The sequence below is a fragment of the Chenopodium quinoa genome, unplaced genomic scaffold (assembly GCF_001683475.1).
Source record: "Chenopodium quinoa cultivar QQ74 unplaced genomic scaffold, ASM168347v1, whole genome shotgun sequence".
In the NCBI taxonomy this organism is placed as follows: Eukaryota; Viridiplantae; Streptophyta; class Magnoliopsida; order Caryophyllales; family Amaranthaceae; genus Chenopodium; species Chenopodium quinoa.
Window position 1 is genome coordinate 555,812 of NW_018745676.1, and position 21,778 is coordinate 577,589.

Sequence of the window (21,778 nt, forward strand, 5' to 3'; positions counted from 1 at the left end):
CTTCAAATGGCTCTACGACGAGTACTTTTTGGCCGCCTGTGGCCTCAGCAGTCGGTGCTCGAGAGGTAGCCGGCCTGTCGAATACTCTGTTGTTCCATGCATTTCTTGTTATGACTTTTATTAACTTTTCTATTTGTTTTTGCAGCGGACGCCATGAGCAAAATTACCGCCTCCAAGACTGCGGCGACCATGTTGCGGGCCTCCATCATGCAACAGTCTTCAACCGACTCCCCCAACAAGGGGGCACCCTTGGTGGGCTTCGAACCTTTCACCCTCTTTTTGGAGTTGTGTTTATGCATATACTGACTCTTTTCTTCTTTTTTAGACGGGCGCTCCAAGAGCTTCTTCTTCCCAACAGCCGGACCCCAAGGCCCGGAGGACGACTGTTGCGAGCTCTCCTGGTTCTGCCAGGAAACATGTGGCGGCTGAGAAACAGCCGGCCACTTCTTCTAAAACTCCAGCTGGGCCACCTAGAAGTATGAAATTGTCCTTGTAAATTTTAGACTTGCTCCCTCCTTTACTAGGTCTAATCCGTTTGTTTATGCTTGATGCAGCCGGCCCTCAGGAGCTTAACTTGGTCGAAGTGGCCAAGTCTATGATCAAAGTCGTTCCTCCAGCTGAAAGGGAGGCGGTCAGGGGTGTCGGCACCCTTGACCTAGACGGGATTGCAGGGGTCTTTGCTGAGGTATACTTAGCATATTTTTGAGTATTTGAATTCCAGGACGCCTGTTTTCTTTTTTGTTTGGAAACTGACGCCTGTTCCCCTTTTTACTTAGGCCCTGCTCCGAGTGAACGGCCTTCGCAAGCCGCTTGACCGGAAGAAAAAAGAGGTAAAGGCTGCAAAAGCTATGGCCGCCTCTGACTGTGATAAGGCAATGTTTCAAATTGCCCAAAATGAAGTTCTGACCATTGATATTCTTTATTATCAGGCGCAGGCTACCGCCGCTATCCGGGCTCAGTTAGAGGCGGCCCAGAAGAGGAATAGCGAGTTGGAGGCGACCATCAACAACCTCAAGGCCGAGCTGAGACCTCTTCGCCAAAAGATGTCCTCATACGAAACCTTGGAGAAATCCTTGGCGAGCGTAAAGGTACGCCTGGTGACCCAGGAGAAGAGTCTTACTCAGGAGCTCTCGGAAAAGGCCGAGCAAAAAAAGAAAGAGCTGGTCTGGGAGATGATGGAAGACTCTGCTCAAATCCAGCGCATGACTTGGGGCCGCCTCTTCCCCAATGCCGACTTTGCCTCCTGGGAAAAAACGTACCGCCAGTGTTCTGATAGATATAATCAAGAGATCCTGGCGGCTGCTGAGGAAGAGGCACTGGAGGAGGAGGAGCAGCCGGTGGTGGCGCTTGTGCCGCTTGGGGTTAATACATCAAAGAAGGATGCAGCTGAAGCCGAGTCCAGCAAAAAGAGTGCTGACCAGGCGGCAACTGCTAATATTGAAGATCTGCCCCCTTCATAAGCTTTATGTCTTCTTTCCCCGGCCTGCGTGCCGTTTGTTTGTATTTACCCGGCCAGGGGGCCGGGGCTCTGAATATTTTGCTGGTCTTTAATGACCGGCTTCTTTTTAATGAATATTTTTGTTTTGCTTCAAATTTGTTTTAAGTATTGAATTTTCTGATATCCAATTATACACTATACCGACTGTTTTACATGGCCGATAGTTGCAGACAGGTACGGATAATTAGTCACGCCGCCTATGCCCCTGGACGACTGGTTGTCTGTTTCCAGGCTAGACGATCAGTCGGCCATTTATCCAATCGGTATTCGTACCATTTTAAAGACTGGATCCCCTTTAGGCAGGCGGTCCTGTCATTTGTAAAATTAACCAAGTAGGAAAGTGGTTTCCTTTTTGTCATGCTTTTAGGCTAGAGACTTTAGGCCGTCTAGGCCGACTGTTCCCCGCCATATTTAATCTAGTGTGAACAGGTGCTGTATGAACACCTTTTTAGTTTCATACTAAATTTTTAAGGAGTGACCAAGTAAACATGATTGTTACCTAGTCGCCAAGTAACTGAGTAGTAGAGGTATCAAGCGGTGGGTACCGGTTGTTCCCCTTTATTCGCCAATGTTTGTTGGCTTTTAACTCATAGGTTGTTAACCTAGCAGGAGTAGTGGTTGAGAGCCCCTGTTTGCTAAAAACAGGAGGACGACTCATACCTTTTAGGCTCCATACTAAGTTTGAGAGAGTGACTATGAGTTAACTTTGGTGTTACTCAGTCGCCGTCACTCCTACTTGAGTAGTAAAGGTACCAGGCGGCGGAAGCTGGCTGAACCGTTTGATTCGCCAATGTTTGTTGGCTATTAACTCAAGAGGTACCCCCTGCATTTATCCCAAGTAATACAGGCGGTCATCTGACTCAGACGTCAACTACTACCACTGGTTTGGTTAGTGATAGAGTTATCCTTGTCTCAAAAACGGCTACGTGGTTGCCCTTGGGGACAGTCGTATAGGTGCCGTGTAATTTGTTTATAGAGCAATGTTCCACCCAAAAGGGAGCTACTCTCTGCGACGAATTTCATCCGGAGGGATGCCGCCGGACGCCTGCTATGATGTTGGGACAGGTCGTATTAGTTTAAAGATTGGATCAGTTGGCTTGGCGCCTGGACTGATCATTCGGCTTGTGGCCTTGGTTAGTTCTTGGTGAACGTAGGTGCTAAGTAAGAGGAGGGTAGCCGCCTGTTTAGGCACAGGGTCGGCCAGGCCCTGATCATTTTTAGCTAAGTATAAGGGGGGTGGCTGTGTGCTTTGGAACCAGTCGGCCCTCTTCTATGGAGAGTAGCCGACTATATATCCAGACGGCATGCCCCTATGGTGATAGAGTAAAATATTCAATGGAGAGTAGCCGACTGTAAAGGTACAGGCGGCATGCCCCTCTGAAGATAGAGTAAAATACCCAATGGAGAGTAGCCGACTGTAAAGGTACAGATGGCATGCCCCTCTGATGATAAAGTGAAATACTCAATGGAGAATAGGCGACTGTAAATGTATAGGTGGCCTGCCCCTCTTAAGTAAGAATAAAAATTAAACATGGAGAGTAGCCGACTGTTTGTCAGTAGACATGCCCCTCTTAAGTAAAAATGAAAATTGAGTATGGAGAGTAGCCGACTGTTTGTTAGTAGGCGTGCCCCTCTTAGTACAAAATTGAATATTAAGTATGCAAACTTTTATTAAGTAGCCCTTGACTATTTATATCATTCAAAAGAAATATTTCTTAAGATTATCTGCATTCCAAGTTCGAGGCAACGGTTGGCCGTCTGGTGTTTCCAGACGGTAGGTACCGTCCCTGACCTCTTCACAGATTCGGTAGGGTCCTTCCCAGTTGGGAGTTAGTTTGCCAGACTCATTAGCCCTTCCAACTGCTTCCATTTTTCTAAGTACAAAGTCCCCCACTTTGAGTGGACGCCTGTGTACTTTTTTGTTGTATGATCTAGTCATTCTCAGGCGATAAATTTCATGGCGCAAGGCAGCATTGCCCCTCCTTTCAGGAAGTGAGTCTAATTCCAGGCGCATGGCTTCCCAGTTTGCCTCTTCGTCATATAGCATTACTCGAAGAGTCGGCTCGTAGTGTTCTATTGGAAGAACAGCTTCCGCACCATAAGTTAGGAGGACTGGAGTTTCTCCAGTCGCCCCTTTTTCAGTCGTCCTAATGGCCCAGAGAACATGTGGTAATTCATCCGCCCATAGGCCGCCTGCTCGTTCAATCTTTTTCTTGAGACCGTCTGAGATGATTTTATTAAAGGCTTCTACCTGGCCGTTTGCTTGTGGACGGCCGACAGATGCAAAGTAGTGTGCAATTCCTTGGTCACCCAACCAGCTTTTGAGAACATGCGTCTCAAATTGGGGACCATTATCAAAAACCATAGACATGGGAACCCCGAACCGAGTGATGACATTTTTCCAAATGAATGAAATTACATCCTTCGTCTTGATTCCCTTTACAGCCTCCGCCTCTACCCATTTAGTGAAGTAGTCGACGGCAACAAGTATGTACCTCCTTCCGCCTGTAGCAGGCGTATATGGACCCAGAATATCCATGCCCCACTTAGCAAACAGTAGTGGGCTATGAATGGTAGTGAGGTCAGTAGCCGGACGGTGAATTAGCTTGCCAAACCTTTGGCACTTGTCACATTTTTTCACCATCTCCATTGCATCTGCTTCTAAAGTAGGCCAAAAGAAGCCTTGCCGCCTTGCCCGTTGAGAAAGCGTCCTACCGCCTATATGGGAAGCACAGTAACCAGAGTGAAGATCGTCTAGTATCTCTCGTCCCTTTTCTGGAGTAACACACTTTAAGAAGGGTTGAAGGTACCCCCTTTTGTGAAGTTCTCCCTTTATTATTTCAAAACTGGTTGCTCGTTTTTTCAGTGCTGCCACCTGTTGATGATCATCCGGCAGGGTACCGTTTGTCAGATATGCCCTGATTGGATCTATCCAGGTTGAGCTTCTATCTAGGATTCCAATAGGGTCTTCCTCGATGCTTCTCTTCTCCATTACTTCCCAAAAACCAGTTCGAGGAGTATCACAGGAGGCGGATGATGCTAATTTTGAAAGTGCATCCGCCTGGTTGTTTTCTGATCTCGGCACTTGGGTCAGATGGAAATCCTCAAGGGAGCCGACTGCTTGTCGGACCGCCTGTAAATACTTGATCATGGCCGGATGGGTTGCTTCGTATTCGCCATTGTACTGACTCACTATCAATTGTGAATCGGAACAGGCGTCTATTTTTCTTGCCCATGCCGCCTTGCACATGCGGATTCCGGCTAGTAAAGCTTCATATTCTGCCTCATTGTTTGAGGCCTGAAAACTGAAGCGTAGAGCATACTCGTACCTGTCGCCCTCTGGCGACTGACATATGACGCCTGCTCCACAACCATTTGAAGTAGAGCTTCCATCCACATATACCTTCCAGACTTGGTCTGGAACTTGAGAGTCAGGAGGACGAGTCATCTCAACAATAAAGTCAGCAAAGGCTTGCCCCTTCACTGCTTTTCTAGGCTCGAAGGTAACTTCGAGGCTCTGTATTTCTATGGCCCATTTGATCATTCGACCTAACGACTCCATGATGGTCAGTGGCCGCTTGATAGGTTGGTTTGTATACACGACGACTGCATGTGCCAAAAAGTAGGGCTTCAATTTTTTAACAGCCATGAAGAGTGCAAGACCAAATTTCTCCACTAAGGGATACCTCAACTCGGCATTTTTCAGTACGTGACTAACAAAGTAGACCGGGAGCTGACAGCCGTCTCTTTCAGCAAGGAGAACATCGCTTAACGCATGATCAGAGACGGCCAGGTACATGTAGAGTACTTCTTTGGGCAAAGGGCTGACCAGCCTCGGCAAGGAATGCAAGTGAACTTTCAATTTCTGGAAGGCCGCCTCAGCATCCGGCCCCCATTCAAACCTTGCCTTTTTCTTAATTGCCTGGAAAAAGTATAGGCATTTGTCGCCTGATCGGCTTAGAAATCTTCCCAAGGCCGCCAGACAACCTGTTAACTTCTGAACCTCTCGGATGGTACGAGGCGACTGCATGTCGATGACTGCCTGCACCTTCTCAGGATTCGCCTTTATTCCTCTCTGATTGATAAGGAATCCGAGAAATTTCCCAGACTCAACTCCAAAGAAACATTTCCTGAGATTGAGCATGACATGATGCCGCCTGAGTGTGGCGAAAGTTTCTCGGAGGTCCGACAGATGATCTTTCTGAAGTTTAGACTTGACAATCATATCATCAATATATGCCTCGACATTTCTCCCAATCTGGTCAAAGAACACAGTGTTTATCATTCGCTGGAAAGTGGTCGGGGCATTCTTAAGACCAAACGACATGACCGTGTAACAGTATAACCCCTGATCAGTGACGAAGGCCGTCTTCTCCTGATCTTTCTTCCATAAAGGAATTTGATGAAAACCAGAGTAGGCGCCCATAAAGCTCATCAAAGCATGGCCGGCTGTTGAGTCGACCAGGTTATCAATTTTAGGCAGAGGGTAACTGTCTTTGGGGCACGCCTTGTTTAAGTCTGTGTAGTCTACACACATTCGCCAGGTGCCATTCGGCTTTTTAACAAGCACCACATTTGCAACCCAGTCTGGGAAGTAACATTGTCGAATGAACCCTGCATCAAGTAATTTTTTAACTTCGGCGGCTGCCGCCTGACTTCTTTCTTCGCCATGGTTCCGCTTCTTCTGTCGTACCGGCTTCTTTTTCGGATCCACGGCCAGTTTATGTACCGCCAGATCAGGACTAATGCCTGGCATTTCATGGACTTCGAATGCAAAGATGTCCTTGTATTCTTTCAATAGTTTGTGAAAGTCGTCACCCAGGTCCCTTAGAGCAGTCGTCCCAACCTTGATTGCTCTGTCAGGACGCGAGTTATCTAAGATCAGGTCCGTATGCTCACCAGCCGGCTGAGGGCAAAATTCATCCGACCGCTCCTCTGCCAATGATTGCTATTTTCTGTCTTTTCTTGCGGCCCCTGTCTGGGATGCCTTTCTCTTCTTGCCGCCTGCTTCTTGAACAGGCGCACTCTCCTTGACATTGTCAAGGTCTATTTTTCCACCGCTCGACCCAGTGGCCATAATAGTGGGCTTGACATCCGAGAGATAGCACTCTCGGGCCATCCTCTGATCTCCCCTTAGGGACCCGACTGTTCCATTATCCCTCTCAAACTTGAGCAACATAAGAGATGAGATTATAACAGCCTTGGAATTATTCAGGGTTGGTCGTCCCAGAATCATGTTGTAGGCCGAGAGTTCTTCTACTACCAGGAACCGGACTACCATGTGTCGTCCTTCCCCTTTTTCACCCAGGCGGATGGGTAAATCCACTCGTCCCACTGGGTGGACGACTCCTCCTCCAAACCCTACTAAAGGGTGGGATGCCGGATGTATGCAATCAGTCTGATATTTTAGTTTCGACAGACATTTGCTACTGATGAGATCTGAGGAGCTTCCGGTATCTATGAGGATTCGGCCAACTCTCTGGTTGGCCACTTTACATTCAATAACGATAGGGTCGTCATGCGGCCCTCTTACCCCTCCTAGATCTTCTTCAGTGATGACAATCTCAGGAAATGAATATTTGGAGGGCCGTTCTTGGTGAACGGAATTTACATCTAACCGTCTGATATTGTCTTTGTTTCCCCTAATAGTGGGGCCGCCTCCTGAGAAGCCTCCTGCAATGGTGTAGACGACTGCATCATCTGTATCAGAGCTGTTGGCTTGTTGATTCTTTTTGGCCGACTGCTTTTTCGAGGAAGTGTTCCCCGTAGATTTCTTGACATAAGTGTCAAGATCACCTTGCTTAGCCAGGCGGTCCAGATACCGCATGAGACTGATGCATTCATTGGTGTGATGACCAACATCTTCATGATAATCACAGAATTTTTCTTGGTTCCGGTTGTTTGCAGAACCCTTCATGGGGACCGGCTTCTCAATTGAGATCCGTCCCTTGATTTCCTTTAGGATAAATTGGCTATCCTTGTTAAACGCATACTTTGGGGAGTATGGTTTGAATTCTTTTTTCTTCTTCTGGGCCGGCTGTTTAGAGGAATCAGCCGCCCAGACCTCTTTTATCTTCTCGTCTTTGTTTGACGACTGTTTCTGTCGTCCTTCTCTTTTTTCGGACCTTCTCCCGTCTGACTGTTTTACCGTACTACAAAGATCAGTCGCCTGTATATAGGCTTCCGCTTCAATCAAGGCCTCTTGAAGAGTCGCCACCCTCTTTCGGACCAAATCAAATTTGAAGGTCGACCCGTCTTTGAGACCTCTGAAAAAGTCAGTATAGGCTACTTCATCCGGTAACCCTTGAATCTGTATTCTCATCAGGTTAAACCGCCTGATGTAAGAACGAAGCCCCTCCTTCTCGCCCTGCTGAATTGTTCCTAAATCAGGGGTCGTCTTCTTCGCAGGGATGTTCATGGCGAAGTTGGAGGTGAATAAGTAAGCAAGCGTCTTGAAGTTATTTACACAACCAGTCGGCAGGTTGCCGAACCATTGTTGTGCGATTCCTTTGAGAGTCGCTGGGAAACACTTGCACCAAGTGGGATCATCCAACCCTTGAAGGTACATCAGGTTGGTGAATGCCATCAGATGGTCTTCTAGGTTAGTAGTGCCGTCATAGGCGCCTACTAATACATTTTTCACTTTGGCCGGCTGAGCGGCTTCAGTAATTTCCTTGGAGAAGGCCGACGGCTGTTCACCAAGTCTAAGAAACCGTAGCTGCCAGTCCATAGGTTGGACATTTTTTGCTGCATGTCCACCAAACGGAGGTGGCTGTAAAAAATACTGTTGTTGCGGTACAAACCGTAAGTTGGTACCGCCTGGTTGCTATGAAAGCCGGACTGACGGGAGGTGCCGCCTGACTGACTCTCATGATACGACTGAGTATGCCTCATCGAGGTATTTCGCAGACTGTCTTGGAAGTATGAAGTAGAGGCTGACTTTGACAATCGGTCACTCTTCTTCTGCTCTAGCAGTAGCCGAGCGTCTGTGTATGTTTTCCTCGACCCGTCCGCCTGAATATGACGAACAGGTTTCCTATTTCCTGGAGTAGGAAAACGGTATTTTGTGAAATCAAGGGCAGGTGGCTCCCACTTCCTAGATTTAGGATGAGGGGTCGCCTCTCGCCCTTGAACTGGCTTCCTCTTCCGTGAAGTGGAGGGTTTCTTAGCCGACTGCTCCTTGTCCAGAGCAGGCGGCTTCTTGTTGATCAACTCTTGAATTTCTCCCTTGAAGTCCCTCATGAAGGTCATGAGTTCGTCCCTTGTGATGGGAGCAGACCCATCAGTCGGCTGCTGCCGAACAGGCGGTGCGCCTGCTGGCTCGCTTCCAGTTTGAAGATGTTCCCGTTCCCTCCTTTCGGTATGACGGGTACGTCGGGCCGTTAGGGTCCCGTCTGAAGCTGTGTGAGCTTCAACTTCAAATTCATTCTCAGTATCGCGGTCCGACTGAACTAGAGGATCGTCCAGGGGACGTCTCTCTTCAGGAGCCGGTACAAACGTGGGTGCCATCTCAGAAGTACTCTCCCCACAGACGGCGCCAAAATGTTTCGGGGTTTTCTGATGTCCTGCGGGAGAGTTACAATTCTGAGACTGGAACCGGACGCCTGTACCTGCAAAACAACAGAGACTCCTGGTGGTGGGAGCTCCGCCTCCAACGGTCAAGTTAGTACTTGATTAAGGAGTAATTAATGCGGAAATTAAAGTGATTGGGTCTCTCTAGGTGAGAGTGTTTAATGTGTGTAATCTGCGTTGTTCGCGTAATCCCTCTTAATGAGGATTAAGGGAGGTATTTATAACCTCGGGAAACGTGCCAATCTAGGTTTAGGTTAACCTTGGGCTGATTGGGCTTCCCTCGGAAGTTGGGCCTAGGTGACCGGTTATCCCAGGTGTCATGGGAAGGACACGTGTCGTGTCGTAATTGGTCCAAAGTGGACGGATCATTGCTTGACACGTGGCAGACTCCTATTGGCCCATGTGACGGACACATGGCGGAACCTGATTGGTCCACTTGTCAGATGGTGATTGGTGGGGAAAAATCCCCTAATCAACTACTTTCTAAATTTCACTAATTTTACCGTTTTTTATCGCTAAGTTGTACAACATATTTTAATAAAATAGTAGTCCTTTTGCAATAAATATTATCATCAAATATATTAAGAATACTATAATAAGTTAATGATACAAGGTTAGTTTTATATGAGCAATTTAAAATTTTTATATAGATTTCACTATTTTAGGCTTTATATTTCGGATATCTTTTGGATATCGGGTATTTGAAATTTTGAAAATTAATATCCAAATCCGCATTTGATATCCACCTTTTCGGATCGGATATCCGATCCAAAATGAAAACTCGGATCGGATATCCAAAAATTCGGATCAGTTGCAGATCGGATTATTGGATTTTCGGATTCTCAGATAGTTTTGTACAGGCCTACGCATGACACATGTCACTTTTAAAATAACCGGTATTTGGGATTGAAGAAAAAGAAAACCCCCCAAAATTCGGATTATTCCAAAATATATGAAAGTTGGGATTATTCTCCCAAAATTGATGAAAGTTGGGATTAATTTTTCTAATTTTTCCTATAAAAATTTGGTCTTTTAAGAGTGATGAAATTCAAATTTTCTTAAAACTAATTACTACTTGGTATACAATAAGACTTTTCTCCATATCACTTTCTTTTTTTTTTTTTTTTTTTTTTTTTTTTTTTTTTTGAATTGAATTGAATAGGGCTCAGACAGTCGCACTCGCACACAATATTTGCAAGAGAAAGAAGTGCATTAATCTGAGAAGTGTCGCAATTACGAGTCTCACTACCATGTCTTCTCCATCAACTACACCCATCCGCCATTTTTGAATGGCCTCCAAAATCTCTCCTCTTCCCTCAAAACTTAAGCAATTTTCTCTCTCCACAACACAGTTCGTTTCACTCTTGGAAAGCTACACCAACACTCGATCCCTCTCTAAAATCAAGCAACTTCACGCTCACATCATCAGTACTGGTATACTTTCTCTCTCCTCTTTCAAACCCTTTACTCTTTGCTCTAATCTTGCTTCAAGTTATGCTCTTTGTGGTCATGTTGCATATGCATGTAAGCTGTTCGACGAATTGCGTCAACCAAAGTTGTTCTTGTATAATGCCGTTATTAGGGCGCATTCTCAAAGTGGTTCGCCATTTGAGGTTCTTAAGCTTTTTGTTGATGTATTGTCATCTGGGTATTTGTTTCCTGACAAATTTACATACCCTTTTGTTATTAAGGCTTGTGGAGACTTGTTGTTGCTTAAGACTGGTGTTGTGATTCATGGGAAAGTTATAACTGGTGGGTTTGGTTCAAATTTGTTTTTGTTGAATTCTTTATTGGCTATGTACATGAATTGTGGTGCGGTTGAGATGGCGAGGCGCGCTTTTTATGTGATGGGTGAGAGGGATATGGTGTCTTGGGCGACTATGATAAGTGGGCTTGTTAAGAATGGGTGTGCTAATGATGCTCTAGTGATCTTTGATGAAATGATTGGTGTTGGTGCAGAGCTTAATAGGTCTGCTGTGTTATCTGTGTTGTCTGCTTGTGGGGATTTAGATGATTTAACTTTTGGAAGAAAGGTTCATGGGATTGTTGAAGAGAGAGGACTACGAGATGATGTATGTGTATCTAATGCGTTGATTAATATGTATACAAGATGTGGTAGCATGAATGATGCTAGAGAAGTGTTTGACAGGATAAAGGAGAAAGATGTAGTGACATGGACCTCTTTGATGAAAGGGTATGTTATGAATGACAATGCTAGATATGCATTGAACCTTTGTAGGTTGATGCACCTCGAAAAAGTGGTGCCTAATTCAGTGACTATTGCTATGTTGCTTCAGGCTTCTGGAAGTTTGCAGGCAGTGAAACATGGCAGGTGCTTGCATGCTTGGGTAGTTAGGCGAAATCTTTTCCGTGATGCAATAATTGAAACCGCTTTGATTGACATGTATGTGAAATGCAATCATGTCTGTTATTGCTTTTTAATTTTTGATCAAAGTTCACAGAAGAGAGTAGCATCCTGGAACGCAATGATTTCTGCATATACATATAATGGTTTGGCGAGTAATGCAGTACACTGTTTTAAACAAATGTTGCATGAAGCAATACGTCCTGATGCTATTACTTTTAGTAGTCTCCTTTGTGGTTGTTCTGATTTAGCTGACAGACAACAAGCTTTTAGTGTTCACAGCTACATGTTAAAATCTGGATTTCTCTCAGAATACGAAGTTTTGAGGGGCCTGATTGATTTATATTCAAAATGTGGAAGCTTGAAGTATTCTCAGAAGATATTCAGTGAAGTTCCACTGGAGTGCAGAGATATTACTTTGTGGGGTGCACTAATGGCTGGATATGGAGCACATGGGCATGGTGAATATGCAGTTTTACTTTTTAAGCGCATGGTTCAATCTGGAGTTAAACCGAATGAGGTTACCTTCACCTGTGTTCTGGATGCGTGTAGCCATGCTGGTTTAGTAGATGAGGGTCTTGAGCTGTTCACATTGATGCTCAGAACATGCCAAATTAATCCCAGCATTCATCATTATACATGTATGATTGATCTTCTTGGTCGGGCTGGTCGTTTGCAAGTAGCATATGATTTGATCATAACAATGCCGTTTATGCCTAATCATGCTGTTTGGGGTTCTTTGCTGGGTGCTTGCATGGCACATCAAAATGTTGAACTTGGAGAGATTTCGGCAAAATTACTTTTTATTATGGAGCCAGAGAACATGGGTAATTATGTCTTGCTGGCAAACATATATGCTTCTGCAGGCAGATGGAAAGATGCAGAGAATATGCGTTCGATTATAGATAAAGTTGGATTAAGAAAGACGCCTGGTCATAGTTTGGTCGAGGTCAAAGTCAATTAGGTAACCTTGGAAAAAAATGAGGATAGGTAGGGAGCTCCTAGGGGTCCAGTGCAGTTCTTGTTTTTGAAGCTTGCTTTTGGTGTTTAGTTCTAAACCAGGCCATCTCTTAAGATCTGAAGCAATTCACGAATCATGGCATCTGATATTCTGATCCATGCTTGTATAACAGTTATCAGGTAATGAAAGCATATATTTTTAATGAATGGAAATCGCACTCTCTTTACACCTCCTTCCTCTTCATAATACATATGCTATACTACTTTGCAACTATTATCAGATTGTGGAGATGTTGTAGTCCTTGACTTTATTGTTTCAAAAAGTTGCAGGTGCAAATGGTTGGCGATTCATAGCTAATTCTGACGTCAAGTTCTGCTTTTCAAAGAAAGCCAGTAAAATAATAGGAAGACCATATTCCATTTTAAGCAGAGCCTAATGGAATTTATGAAGTATGATTTAATCGGAACAATGGATGTGACCGTGATATAAACTAGGTAACCTTAACCTTTTTGCAATGCTTCTTACTTTCATAGCTTGGATTCCAAATCATTTAGTTTCAGAGCATTTGTGTCACATAAGGGCGGTATTAGGCACTGTTGGTCTTTATTAGGGTTCTCAAGATGCGTGTTGTGCACGATTCTGGAATATTCTTCCTTTAGGGTTTAAATAAGGGTATTTTGGTAATTTCTGCATTTACTGAATGTGGGCCCACAAGGGGGTCCAAACATTAGCCCCACGGCAAATTCGTGAAGCCTGCTTTGCTGTTTGGGAGTTTGTCAGAAAATAATCTTTGCGTGAGTACAAGAATACACGTGAGTGCGAACAAATCGAATCCCGAGGTAGGGCATTAGTCGAGCTTGGGGATGGGCGAGCCTAGCCTAGCAGCCTAGGCTAGGCGATCTTGGTATGGGCGTGCTTCCTAGGTGAGCTAGCTACCTGCCAGCGAGCCTGCTAGGCGATAAAGTTAGGCCTAGACACTATGGGCTCGCGACATGCTAGGCGAAAATGTTAGGCCTAGTGTCACGGTCCGGGAGTTTGGACCCTGAAATGTGCGGCGCGCTCTAGCCTTTTGGTGGCAAGAACACTAGCCTTGAGCGGAAGGGGCTTGTGAGCACAAAGCAACACAAGCGGGCAATTAAATCCAAGGAGCATTCACGTCTATTTGGGCGACGGAGTGCGGGTGGTCGGGGCTTGTGGTGGCCGATACTTCAAGGCGGGCACAAGCGGGTCCGAACCACGAGTTCTTAATGCATCAAGTTGGTTTGGAGGGGAGCTATTATGCAAGTAAGACACAATATCTATAAAGGTCTAACAACAAACAAGCATAAAAGCAAAGCAACACTTAGTAGAAGGCTTAAGATTTCATTAATTATTCACCCTCTAAAGAGCTTTAATTTAATTACAAGGAGAATCCCTAGTGAACAGTGAAGTGACAGTAACACAATAATTGGAGCTCAAGCTAAGAAAATATAAACTAAACTCTAAGAAAGCATCTAAAGGGAATCTAATACATCAAAAGGAGTTGGATTCTAACACCTAGCCACCTAAAGGTTGTGGGCTGGCGACATGCTAGGCCCTAGGCGGTGATATCCAGCCCTGGCTGAACGAGCATGCCTCGCGCTATCTGGCGATGATATGCCGCGCGCCAGCATGCACTTTGGCGATGACGCGGTGCTCCTCCAGTAGCATTGGGCGATGATGTGTTGTGAGCCAACTCGAACCAGCCCGCGCCGGGAGATGAATTGCAACCTCTCGGCTCGAGCGACGATGTGAGTGGCTCCGGACCTTTTCATTGCATTTTAGCGTCCATTCGCCTCAATCGATGAAGTGTTTTTGGGACCTTTATGCCCTGTGGGCGATGAAATGTCATGGACACTTTCCTTCACCATCAAGCATGGTTCGAAAATGCAGTTTCGGTCGCGATCGCGGAAATGGTCGCGGTAGTTCGGTAACGAAACTGATGCGTTGATCGCAGAACGCGTTGCAGTTGTCACCCTAATTTATTTTATGTTAGTTTTTATAAGTTTTGTAATAAATTTTCTCATAATTTTCGAAAATCTTATTTTTTAATATATATCCCCATTTTATATCTTGTACAGTATTACAATAGTGCGGTGTACAAGTATACAATATACGTAGTAAACTTACTACTCCCTCCGTCCCAAATTAGTCGCAACGTTTTGACTTTTTGCACTATCACACATCTCATTTTTTTTACCATCTTTTTTAGCTATTATCTGAAAGCCAATGTAATCATATAATATGTTGTTGGGTCTATTTTAATGTATAGTTTGTCAATATAAATTTTTAATAGCTTATATAAGTATATAATAAAAGATATTAATGATCAAACATGTGCATCGGCAAGTGTGTCCAGTTAAAATGTTGCAAGTAACAGAGGGAGTACTTCATAAATGTAATAAAATAAAGTATAAAAGAGTACAATAGTTATTAGAAAAGGAAGTCGTGTGGGGGAGAAGGAAGAATAAAAGAGAGAAGAGGAAGAGTGATGGCTGGTGGAGTCAGGTCAGAAGTCAAAAAATAAAAAGAGGTAACATACAACTGTCACTATTCAGTCCACTCTCCAATTTTTGTTTTAAAGACAAAAAAGATGTGATAGTTTTCATTGACTTCCATGGAGAAACAGATTCCTCACCGGAAAACTTATACTTTGGGTTCTTTTTCCTTGGATTCTCTGTCAGGAACGCTTGATGCGGCCGATTTTCAATTCATAACGGCCGTGATGGCCGAAATTGCGTAGCGTTGAAATGCAGCGTGCTGAATCGGAAAAATTTGGTTCGGTAAAATTCAAATCCGTTACAAAACAGCCGATACGTAACGATGCGGCCGCATTTTTAAAACCCTGCCATCAAGAATGCTTAAAAAGGACCCATTTCATCTTTTTTGGTAGTGGTCTTGCCCGTTGCTTGGTAAATTTTGACAAAAATTCGGTGGTCATAACTTGGGCTTCGGGTGTCCGAATTGAGCAAACTTTTTTTTCTTTTCAAATTGTGTATTTTTTCGAGCTCTATGCAGCTGCAAATTCTCAGGGGTATTTGGTCCAACGAAATCGTGAAAAAGGCCTCTAGCATGGTGAACATGCCATTTTTCTGATCATGGTCTTGCTCTAAGACATAGAATTGGATGGTGTAGAGCACGATGATGCGCTCGGGTCATCCCTTGGGGATGGATGGGCGACAATATGTATGACACCCCTTGGGGCTAAGAGCCCCTTGGATGGACGGTGATATGTTTGACACTCCTTTGGACGATGATATGTATGATTCCCCTTTGGGCTAAGAGTCCCTTGGATGGACGATAATATGTATTGAACTTTTTGTGCACAATTACGTATATTGTACGTATTCTCTGAACTCTTTTTTGCATGATTGACAACTGTCTATGACACGCGTGGACCAAATCGATTGTACCAAATCGCGGTTTAAATTTTCGAAGCATACATTTCACTATATATAGCAAGTTTCTTATTCATTTTTCATTCACATTTACCTTGTCTGGGTTGTGAATACCTAACAAATCCAACTACACGTCAAAGTGGAAGCAACAAATGCTACTTTCATGACAGGCTCTCCTAAAGGGCTCCCCCTTGACAACTTACTAAAAGAAGGTGAATAAGAAGCCATTAACAAGAAAGAAAGCATAAGGAAACAAAGGCGTACCTTAAAAGATAGTGTCTTCCAATTAAATTAAAATAAGCACCTCTCTCTTTACAAAGACTTTCCTTGCTACAGATTTTGAGATTGAAATTGAGAGTGAGAAATGAATAAGGAACTGGCTATATTTAGAGAAATATATACTTCGAAAAGTGAACTGCAATTTGGTTCAATCGCTTTAGTCCACACACGTGTTACAGACACTTATCAATCATGTAGAAAAGAGTACGGAGAATACGTACAATTTTACAAAATTGTGCACAAAAAATACAATACATATCATCGTCCATCCAGGGGGTTCTTAGCCCCAAGGATTGTCATACATATCATCTTCCATCCAAGGGGTTTTTAGCCCCAAGGGTTGTCATACATATCATCGTCCACCCAAGGGGCTCTTAGCCCCAAGGGGCGTCATACATATCATCATCCATCCAAAAGGCTCTTAGCCCCAAGGGGTGTCATATATATCACTGCCCTTCCAAGGCTTTTTGTTGTTACAGGGAAGCAAACAAACAAAATATATATTTACAGTTGTATTTTTCCATGAAAATTGTATTTCATAATCATTTTTTTGAAAATGTTTCCGTCACTCAAGGAGACCTAATAAGTTTCAGTGTATCATCTTTCCTGTCTCCATAGTAAACCATTTCCATTTGTGTTTAGTTGTTTACTCTATAGATTCCTTCACTTTATTTTCCTGTATCATGAAAAGTACTGCGTATTAGATTAGGAATCGGGGGATCTCTATGAATTGCTGTGAGTTTCAACTTGTGCTCTTTTGCAGATCACTCTGACTTGTAAAACAAAATTCTGCAAAAGGCAGGACAGGTTTATGTGGTGAATTCAATCTTGGATTAAAATCGTTTTCTTTGATAAACAGCCATTGGTGTACTTGACAAGAGTCACAGGACAACTTCGCCCGACTTTTATCTGATGTAATGTACTTATGTACTATTACTGCAGTGTTATGAATTGGGGAGGGGCTCCTTCGTTTTCCTGATGAGACTGTGATGCTTTTGTGGAGTTGACATTTTACATTTTAAGGGAAGATATGGACATCCACTGGTAGAGTAAGTCATTGAATGTCTCAAACTATGTGTTTTGTAATCAAAGTATTAGTAGAGCACTAGAGCCAAACTGTTCACTTTTTACAGATTAATTGTCCATAAGCCCTATATCATGTAGTTGCAGACCCTTAAGAGTGTATATAATGTCAATCACCTCTATGAATTATTTGGTTGGTTTATTTCTGTTAGGCATAATGCTGTTCATGGTTGTTGAGTTTCTAGAACCAAGTTTGATGAGTGTTAACTCTCACTTGTGTTTGTTGACTTGATAATATTTGGAAAGCAGTAAATTTATGCACTTAGTGCTCCTTAGTTTATTCCTAAGCAACAAATTGGGTCTCGCGAGGAAGTTATATAAGTTGAGGTTCCTAAATTTTTAGTATGTCAAGTCTAGAAATAGAAAAGGGGATAAGGAAAAACTTGGACAGAAACTAAATTATCCAATTAATTTACCCTTAGAAATCTGTTAACTGTACACATTTTAGGATACGGTCGTCTAATAGTATAAACTTTCATAGTTTATATACACTAGATTTCCTTTGCCAAGTAAAGTGTCCAGATTTTGAGGAGAGAACACTGCTTTGTTTCGTTATATTTTCTTCAGTATAAAATCTGAGTGATTCCAAACACAAGGTAGGCTATGATGAAGTTTCTCTTGCAGGTTTTACAGTTGAGAAAACTATAACACTTTTAGAAACTCTGAAACACAACTGAATGAATCAAATTTCTTTTCTCATTGGATTCTTCTATAACCGTTGAGATGGGTTAGTGGGATAAAGGATTTTTAAATATGGCCGCTGTTGCTGCTTAAGGGCCTGTTGTCATTGGTAAGACCCCGACCATAAAAGACTTGAACACTGACATTGCAAATCAGTGGAAGGTTAGTCATCCTCCTGTGTCTTTACTTCTCCATGATGCTCTCTCTCTCAGTTCCCCTCCTCAATCTGCTAAGGCTATTCCTCTTTGCTTACAGGGTACTTACAGTTGAAAGCATTGGCCGCTGATTTGCGCACACCCCAACTTGATAACTGCACACCCCTTTGGCCCACTATAAGGTAATTTCCTTTTTTCCTTCTAATTTGCACTAAGTCTCACGTGCCCAATGTTAATATTTTACTTTTTTTTTTTAATTTTATTTTTTTATTTCGACTTTTGTGGGTAAATTACCAACTCCCAAAATCATAAACTTGATTTTGCTTTTTACTCCATCCCCTTTTTACACTCCAGTACTCGCACCATTAATTTGATACCTCAAAAGCTTCTACCTTTTATGGAAATTCACCTTTTTAATATATCTTAATTGTAATTGCACTTTATTATAATTAAAGAAGAATGGATGGAGATTTGATTTTGAAGGGATTAATGATAATGAATTTTGGGAGCTTTTTGGGCTAGATGACTTGCCGAATGTACTAGAGGAGAATGGCCATTGAAGACTGCAATTCTTTCACATTCTCATATTAATGGTAATAATTTTCAATATTGATCTATTTTTTACAAGCATCTTTGTAATTGGGGTTGGATTTCACTCAATTATACAATAAAATTATTCTAGGGTTTTAAAGGAAAAATTTTCATAATTCTTGATAATGAGTCAAATTGATTCCAATATTGTTATACCTTAGTATTAAATCAGTTTATTTGCAAATTATATGTCTCAATTTCAGCTTTTTAAGGTTTGGTGATTAAAATAGTATAATAAGCTAGATTAGTTTAATTTTAACTTTGGTGTTAATCAAAACAAAAGAGTACAATTGCAAAACCAAAAGAACAAACTCGTATTATCGAACTCTCAGCCATAGGCTAAGTGTATATTTTTAATGGCTTTTTTGATTATTCAAAACATAATTTTGTGACTATTCTTGTTAATTTTTTTTTATTGTATAGGTTCACCAGAATTTGATAATCATCAACCTCCTCAAATGCCCACTGATATGTATCAACTTTCATCCCAAAAATTTTCAAATAGAGAAATATTGTTGGAGACTGTTCGAGGAATGGCCTACTCACTAGGCTTTGTTACAGTGATTCAAAAATCCAAAAAAAAAAAAACAGATGGGTTATTATTGGTTGTGATCATGGTGGATCATATCGAACTAATCGTAGTCGTATCCCTAATAGTGGAAAGAAAAAGTCAGGAACTCGATTAATGAATTGCCCATTTCAAATTTGTGGAAGAATGAACCAAGGCACTAGTTGGAGAGTCGAAATTAAATATCTTTCTCATAACCATAATTTATCAAGTGATATTTCGGGACATCCTTATACCCGGCGTTTCTCAAGGGAGGAAGTTAATGAGATTAAAGAGATGATTGCTGCCGACATTGCTCCACGGCAGATACTTACAAAACTTCGAAAAGGTAACTCTAATCTAAAAGCAATATCTAGAACACTTTATAATGTGAAGGCTAAAATTATTAAAGATGGGCTAGGAGGCCGTTCAATGATCCAAGCTTTGATGGATGAACTTGGTAAAGGTGGTTTTACGTATGATGTTGAGTGTGATAATGAAGGACATGTGACACATTTGTTGTTTTCTCATCCAAGTTCGATTGAATTAGCAAGAATTTACTCATATACTTTTGTGATGGACTGCACTTATAAGATTAACAAGTATAAAATGCCTTTACTTGATATTGTTGGAGTTACTAGTTTTAATACATCATTCTTTTGCGGTTTTGCCTTCTTATTTAAAGAGGAGGAAAGTGATTATGTGTGGGCACTACAAAAATTTGGTAAGATTTTGGGTTATGATAAACAACCATCGGTGATTGTGACTGATCGAGAATTGGCTTTGATGAATGCAATTAAAGTTGTTTTCCCTAATACTTGTAATTTGTTGTGTGTATGGCACATTGAAAAAAAATTTTAGCAAAGTGCAAGCCTTTTTTTGATGATGGTGATGAATGGGATGTGTTTATGTCCGATTGGACAAATTTGATTGATTCTTCAACTGAAGATCAATTTAATGAAGCTTGGTCTGAAATTGAAGTGAAGTATGGGAAGTACAGGGATATTCTCATTTACATTCATAATACTTGGTTTCCATGGAAAAAATATTTTTTTAGAGCATGGTCAAGTGAATATATGCATTTTGGACATGTTAGTTCTAGAGCTGAAGGTTCACATGCTACTTTGAAGAAATACCTTGAAGTTTCGAGTGGTGACCTTCGCACAGTGAAGGAAAAAATTTGTCATGCTGTTGATCATCAATATAATGAGATTAAAACACAATTGTCAAGTGAGAAGATACGCATTCCTCATGACTTGCGTATCCCCTTCTTAAGTAAGCTCATAGGTCATGTTTCTCATTTTGCATTAAGAAAACTCCTTAACCAATTTGAGCTAGCTTATTCCGATTCTCTGTCTCCTACTTGTATTGGTCAGTTTTCAAAAACTATGGGTCTCCCTTGTGCTCACGTGATGAGAAGGATGACAAATGAGGATTTAAAGCTTGACACCATTCATTACCAGTGGAGAATGGACAACATATCACTTTCAAAGAACGGAGAGAATCAAGATGTTCATGGAGATCGGATTGATGTGCTTGTACAAGAGTTACAACTCAAATATCAGCAATTGCCTCTTACTCAAAAAGAAGGTATTCGAAAACAAATTTCTCAATTTGTTAGTCCTTCAAGTCCTTTGGTTCTTGAACCCATGATTCGTCAATCTAAAACTCTTGGAACTAATTCAAGAAAAAAGAAAAAACAAAGTTCTTCTACAAAGAAGGATCCTTCAGGTTTTGAGATGGTCGAAAAGGTCAGAAGGTGCAACATGTGTGGCAACATGAATCATGATCGTAGAAGATGTCCTAAAAATACTACTCAAAATTCTTCAATGTCCTTCATGCCTCCAATTTTTGAATGGCTTGCCTAGTCCATCCACCTCTTTTTGTTGTTGATTTGAACCTTTTGCCTCCAAACTCAGATTATAATAACCCATCGTAAGGTAATTTTTTTTTTTTTTTTGATAAGTTGTGTTTATATTGTCATGATATTGTATTTATTATATAAAAGATATTATATTAACATGTTTAATTAATATTATGAAGGTCGAGAATATTTGATATTATGTGATGTCCACGATATAAAGTGCAAAGAACACTAATTAAGGTAATTTTGTTTTTTTTTCGTAGTTTGGTTATCTTTTATGTTTAATTGTCTAAACTAATTATTATATGTTATTGTAGTTTTGTCGTAATGGATGCAGGTTTTGTCATTGGAGTAGTTAATTTACTAGCACAAGATCTTTGGATTAGCTTTGGTTGATAAATCGTATTTATGTAATTTTTTTGAGACAATATTTGTTGATTTAACTTTTACCCAACTTTTGTATTTTTTTATAAACTTAATTTGAGATAATCATAGCTATTAATTTAAGATGTTTAATAGTATATAATATCAAATTGATTATAACGTTAAAATTTTTTGAAAGAAAAAAATTGTCATTTTATATTTATGTAAAAAAAATAAAAAAATAAAAAAAATAAAAAATAAAAAAAAAAAATTCAAACTTGACTCAAGGTTGAAAACTACTGCCGTTGTACAAGAAATACTTAATACTAAAAAAAATGGAGTATTAATGATAGAAGAAAAATAATGCATAAAGTAAAAAAAGGTCAAATATCAATTTGCTTTC

The 21,778-nt window shown here is 41.7% G+C and overlaps 3 protein-coding genes across 6 annotated transcripts; all 3 read left to right on the forward strand.

The window, feature by feature from the left end:
* Positions 1-10,200: 10,200 nt before the first annotated feature.
* LOC110717318 (pentatricopeptide repeat-containing protein At5g39350-like) lies at positions 10,201-17,843 on the forward strand. Of its 4 annotated transcripts, none has more exons than XM_021895975.1 (3): positions 10,201-12,575; positions 12,726-12,890; positions 17,799-17,843. In XM_021895975.1, the coding sequence occupies exon 1, from the start codon at positions 10,360-10,362 to the stop codon at positions 12,397-12,399; it is 2,040 nt and encodes a 679-aa protein (XP_021751667.1). In that variant the 5' UTR covers positions 10,201-10,359; the 3' UTR covers positions 12,400-12,575; positions 12,726-12,890; positions 17,799-17,843. The 4 variants fall into 4 exon arrangements, with proteins under 4 accessions (XP_021751667.1, XP_021751666.1, XP_021751668.1 ...); XM_021895974.1 differs by lacking the exon at positions 17,799-17,843 and adding an exon at positions 16,951-17,031; XM_021895976.1 differs by lacking the exon at positions 17,799-17,843 and adding an exon at positions 16,855-17,026 and having other exon boundaries at positions 12,720-12,890.
* Positions 17,844-18,567: 724 nt separating this feature from the next.
* Positions 18,568-21,016, forward strand: LOC110717313. Its single transcript, XM_021895965.1, has 2 exons — positions 18,568-18,603; positions 19,025-21,016. Exon 2 carries the CDS (start codon positions 20,057-20,059, stop codon positions 21,014-21,016), a length of 960 nt encoding a protein of 319 aa, XP_021751657.1. The 5' UTR covers positions 18,568-18,603; positions 19,025-20,056.
* LOC110717312 (protein FAR1-RELATED SEQUENCE 5-like) lies at positions 19,287-20,009 on the forward strand. Its single transcript, XM_021895964.1, has one exon. The coding sequence runs from the start codon at positions 19,287-19,289 to the stop codon at positions 20,007-20,009; it is 723 nt and encodes a 240-aa protein (XP_021751656.1).
* Positions 21,017-21,778: the final 762 nt, after the last annotated feature.

Bases quoted from the DNA above. Each gene is read 5' to 3' on its own strand.
- LOC110717318 (XM_021895975.1), top strand. From the start codon at position 10,360: ATGGCCTCCAAAATCTCTCCTCTTCCCTCAAAACTTAAGCAATTTTCT.
- LOC110717312 (XM_021895964.1), top strand. From the start codon at position 19,287: ATGAATTGCCCATTTCAAATTTGTGGAAGAATGAACCAAGGCACTAGT.
- LOC110717313 (XM_021895965.1), top strand. From the start codon at position 20,057: ATGTCCGATTGGACAAATTTGATTGATTCTTCAACTGAAGATCAATTT.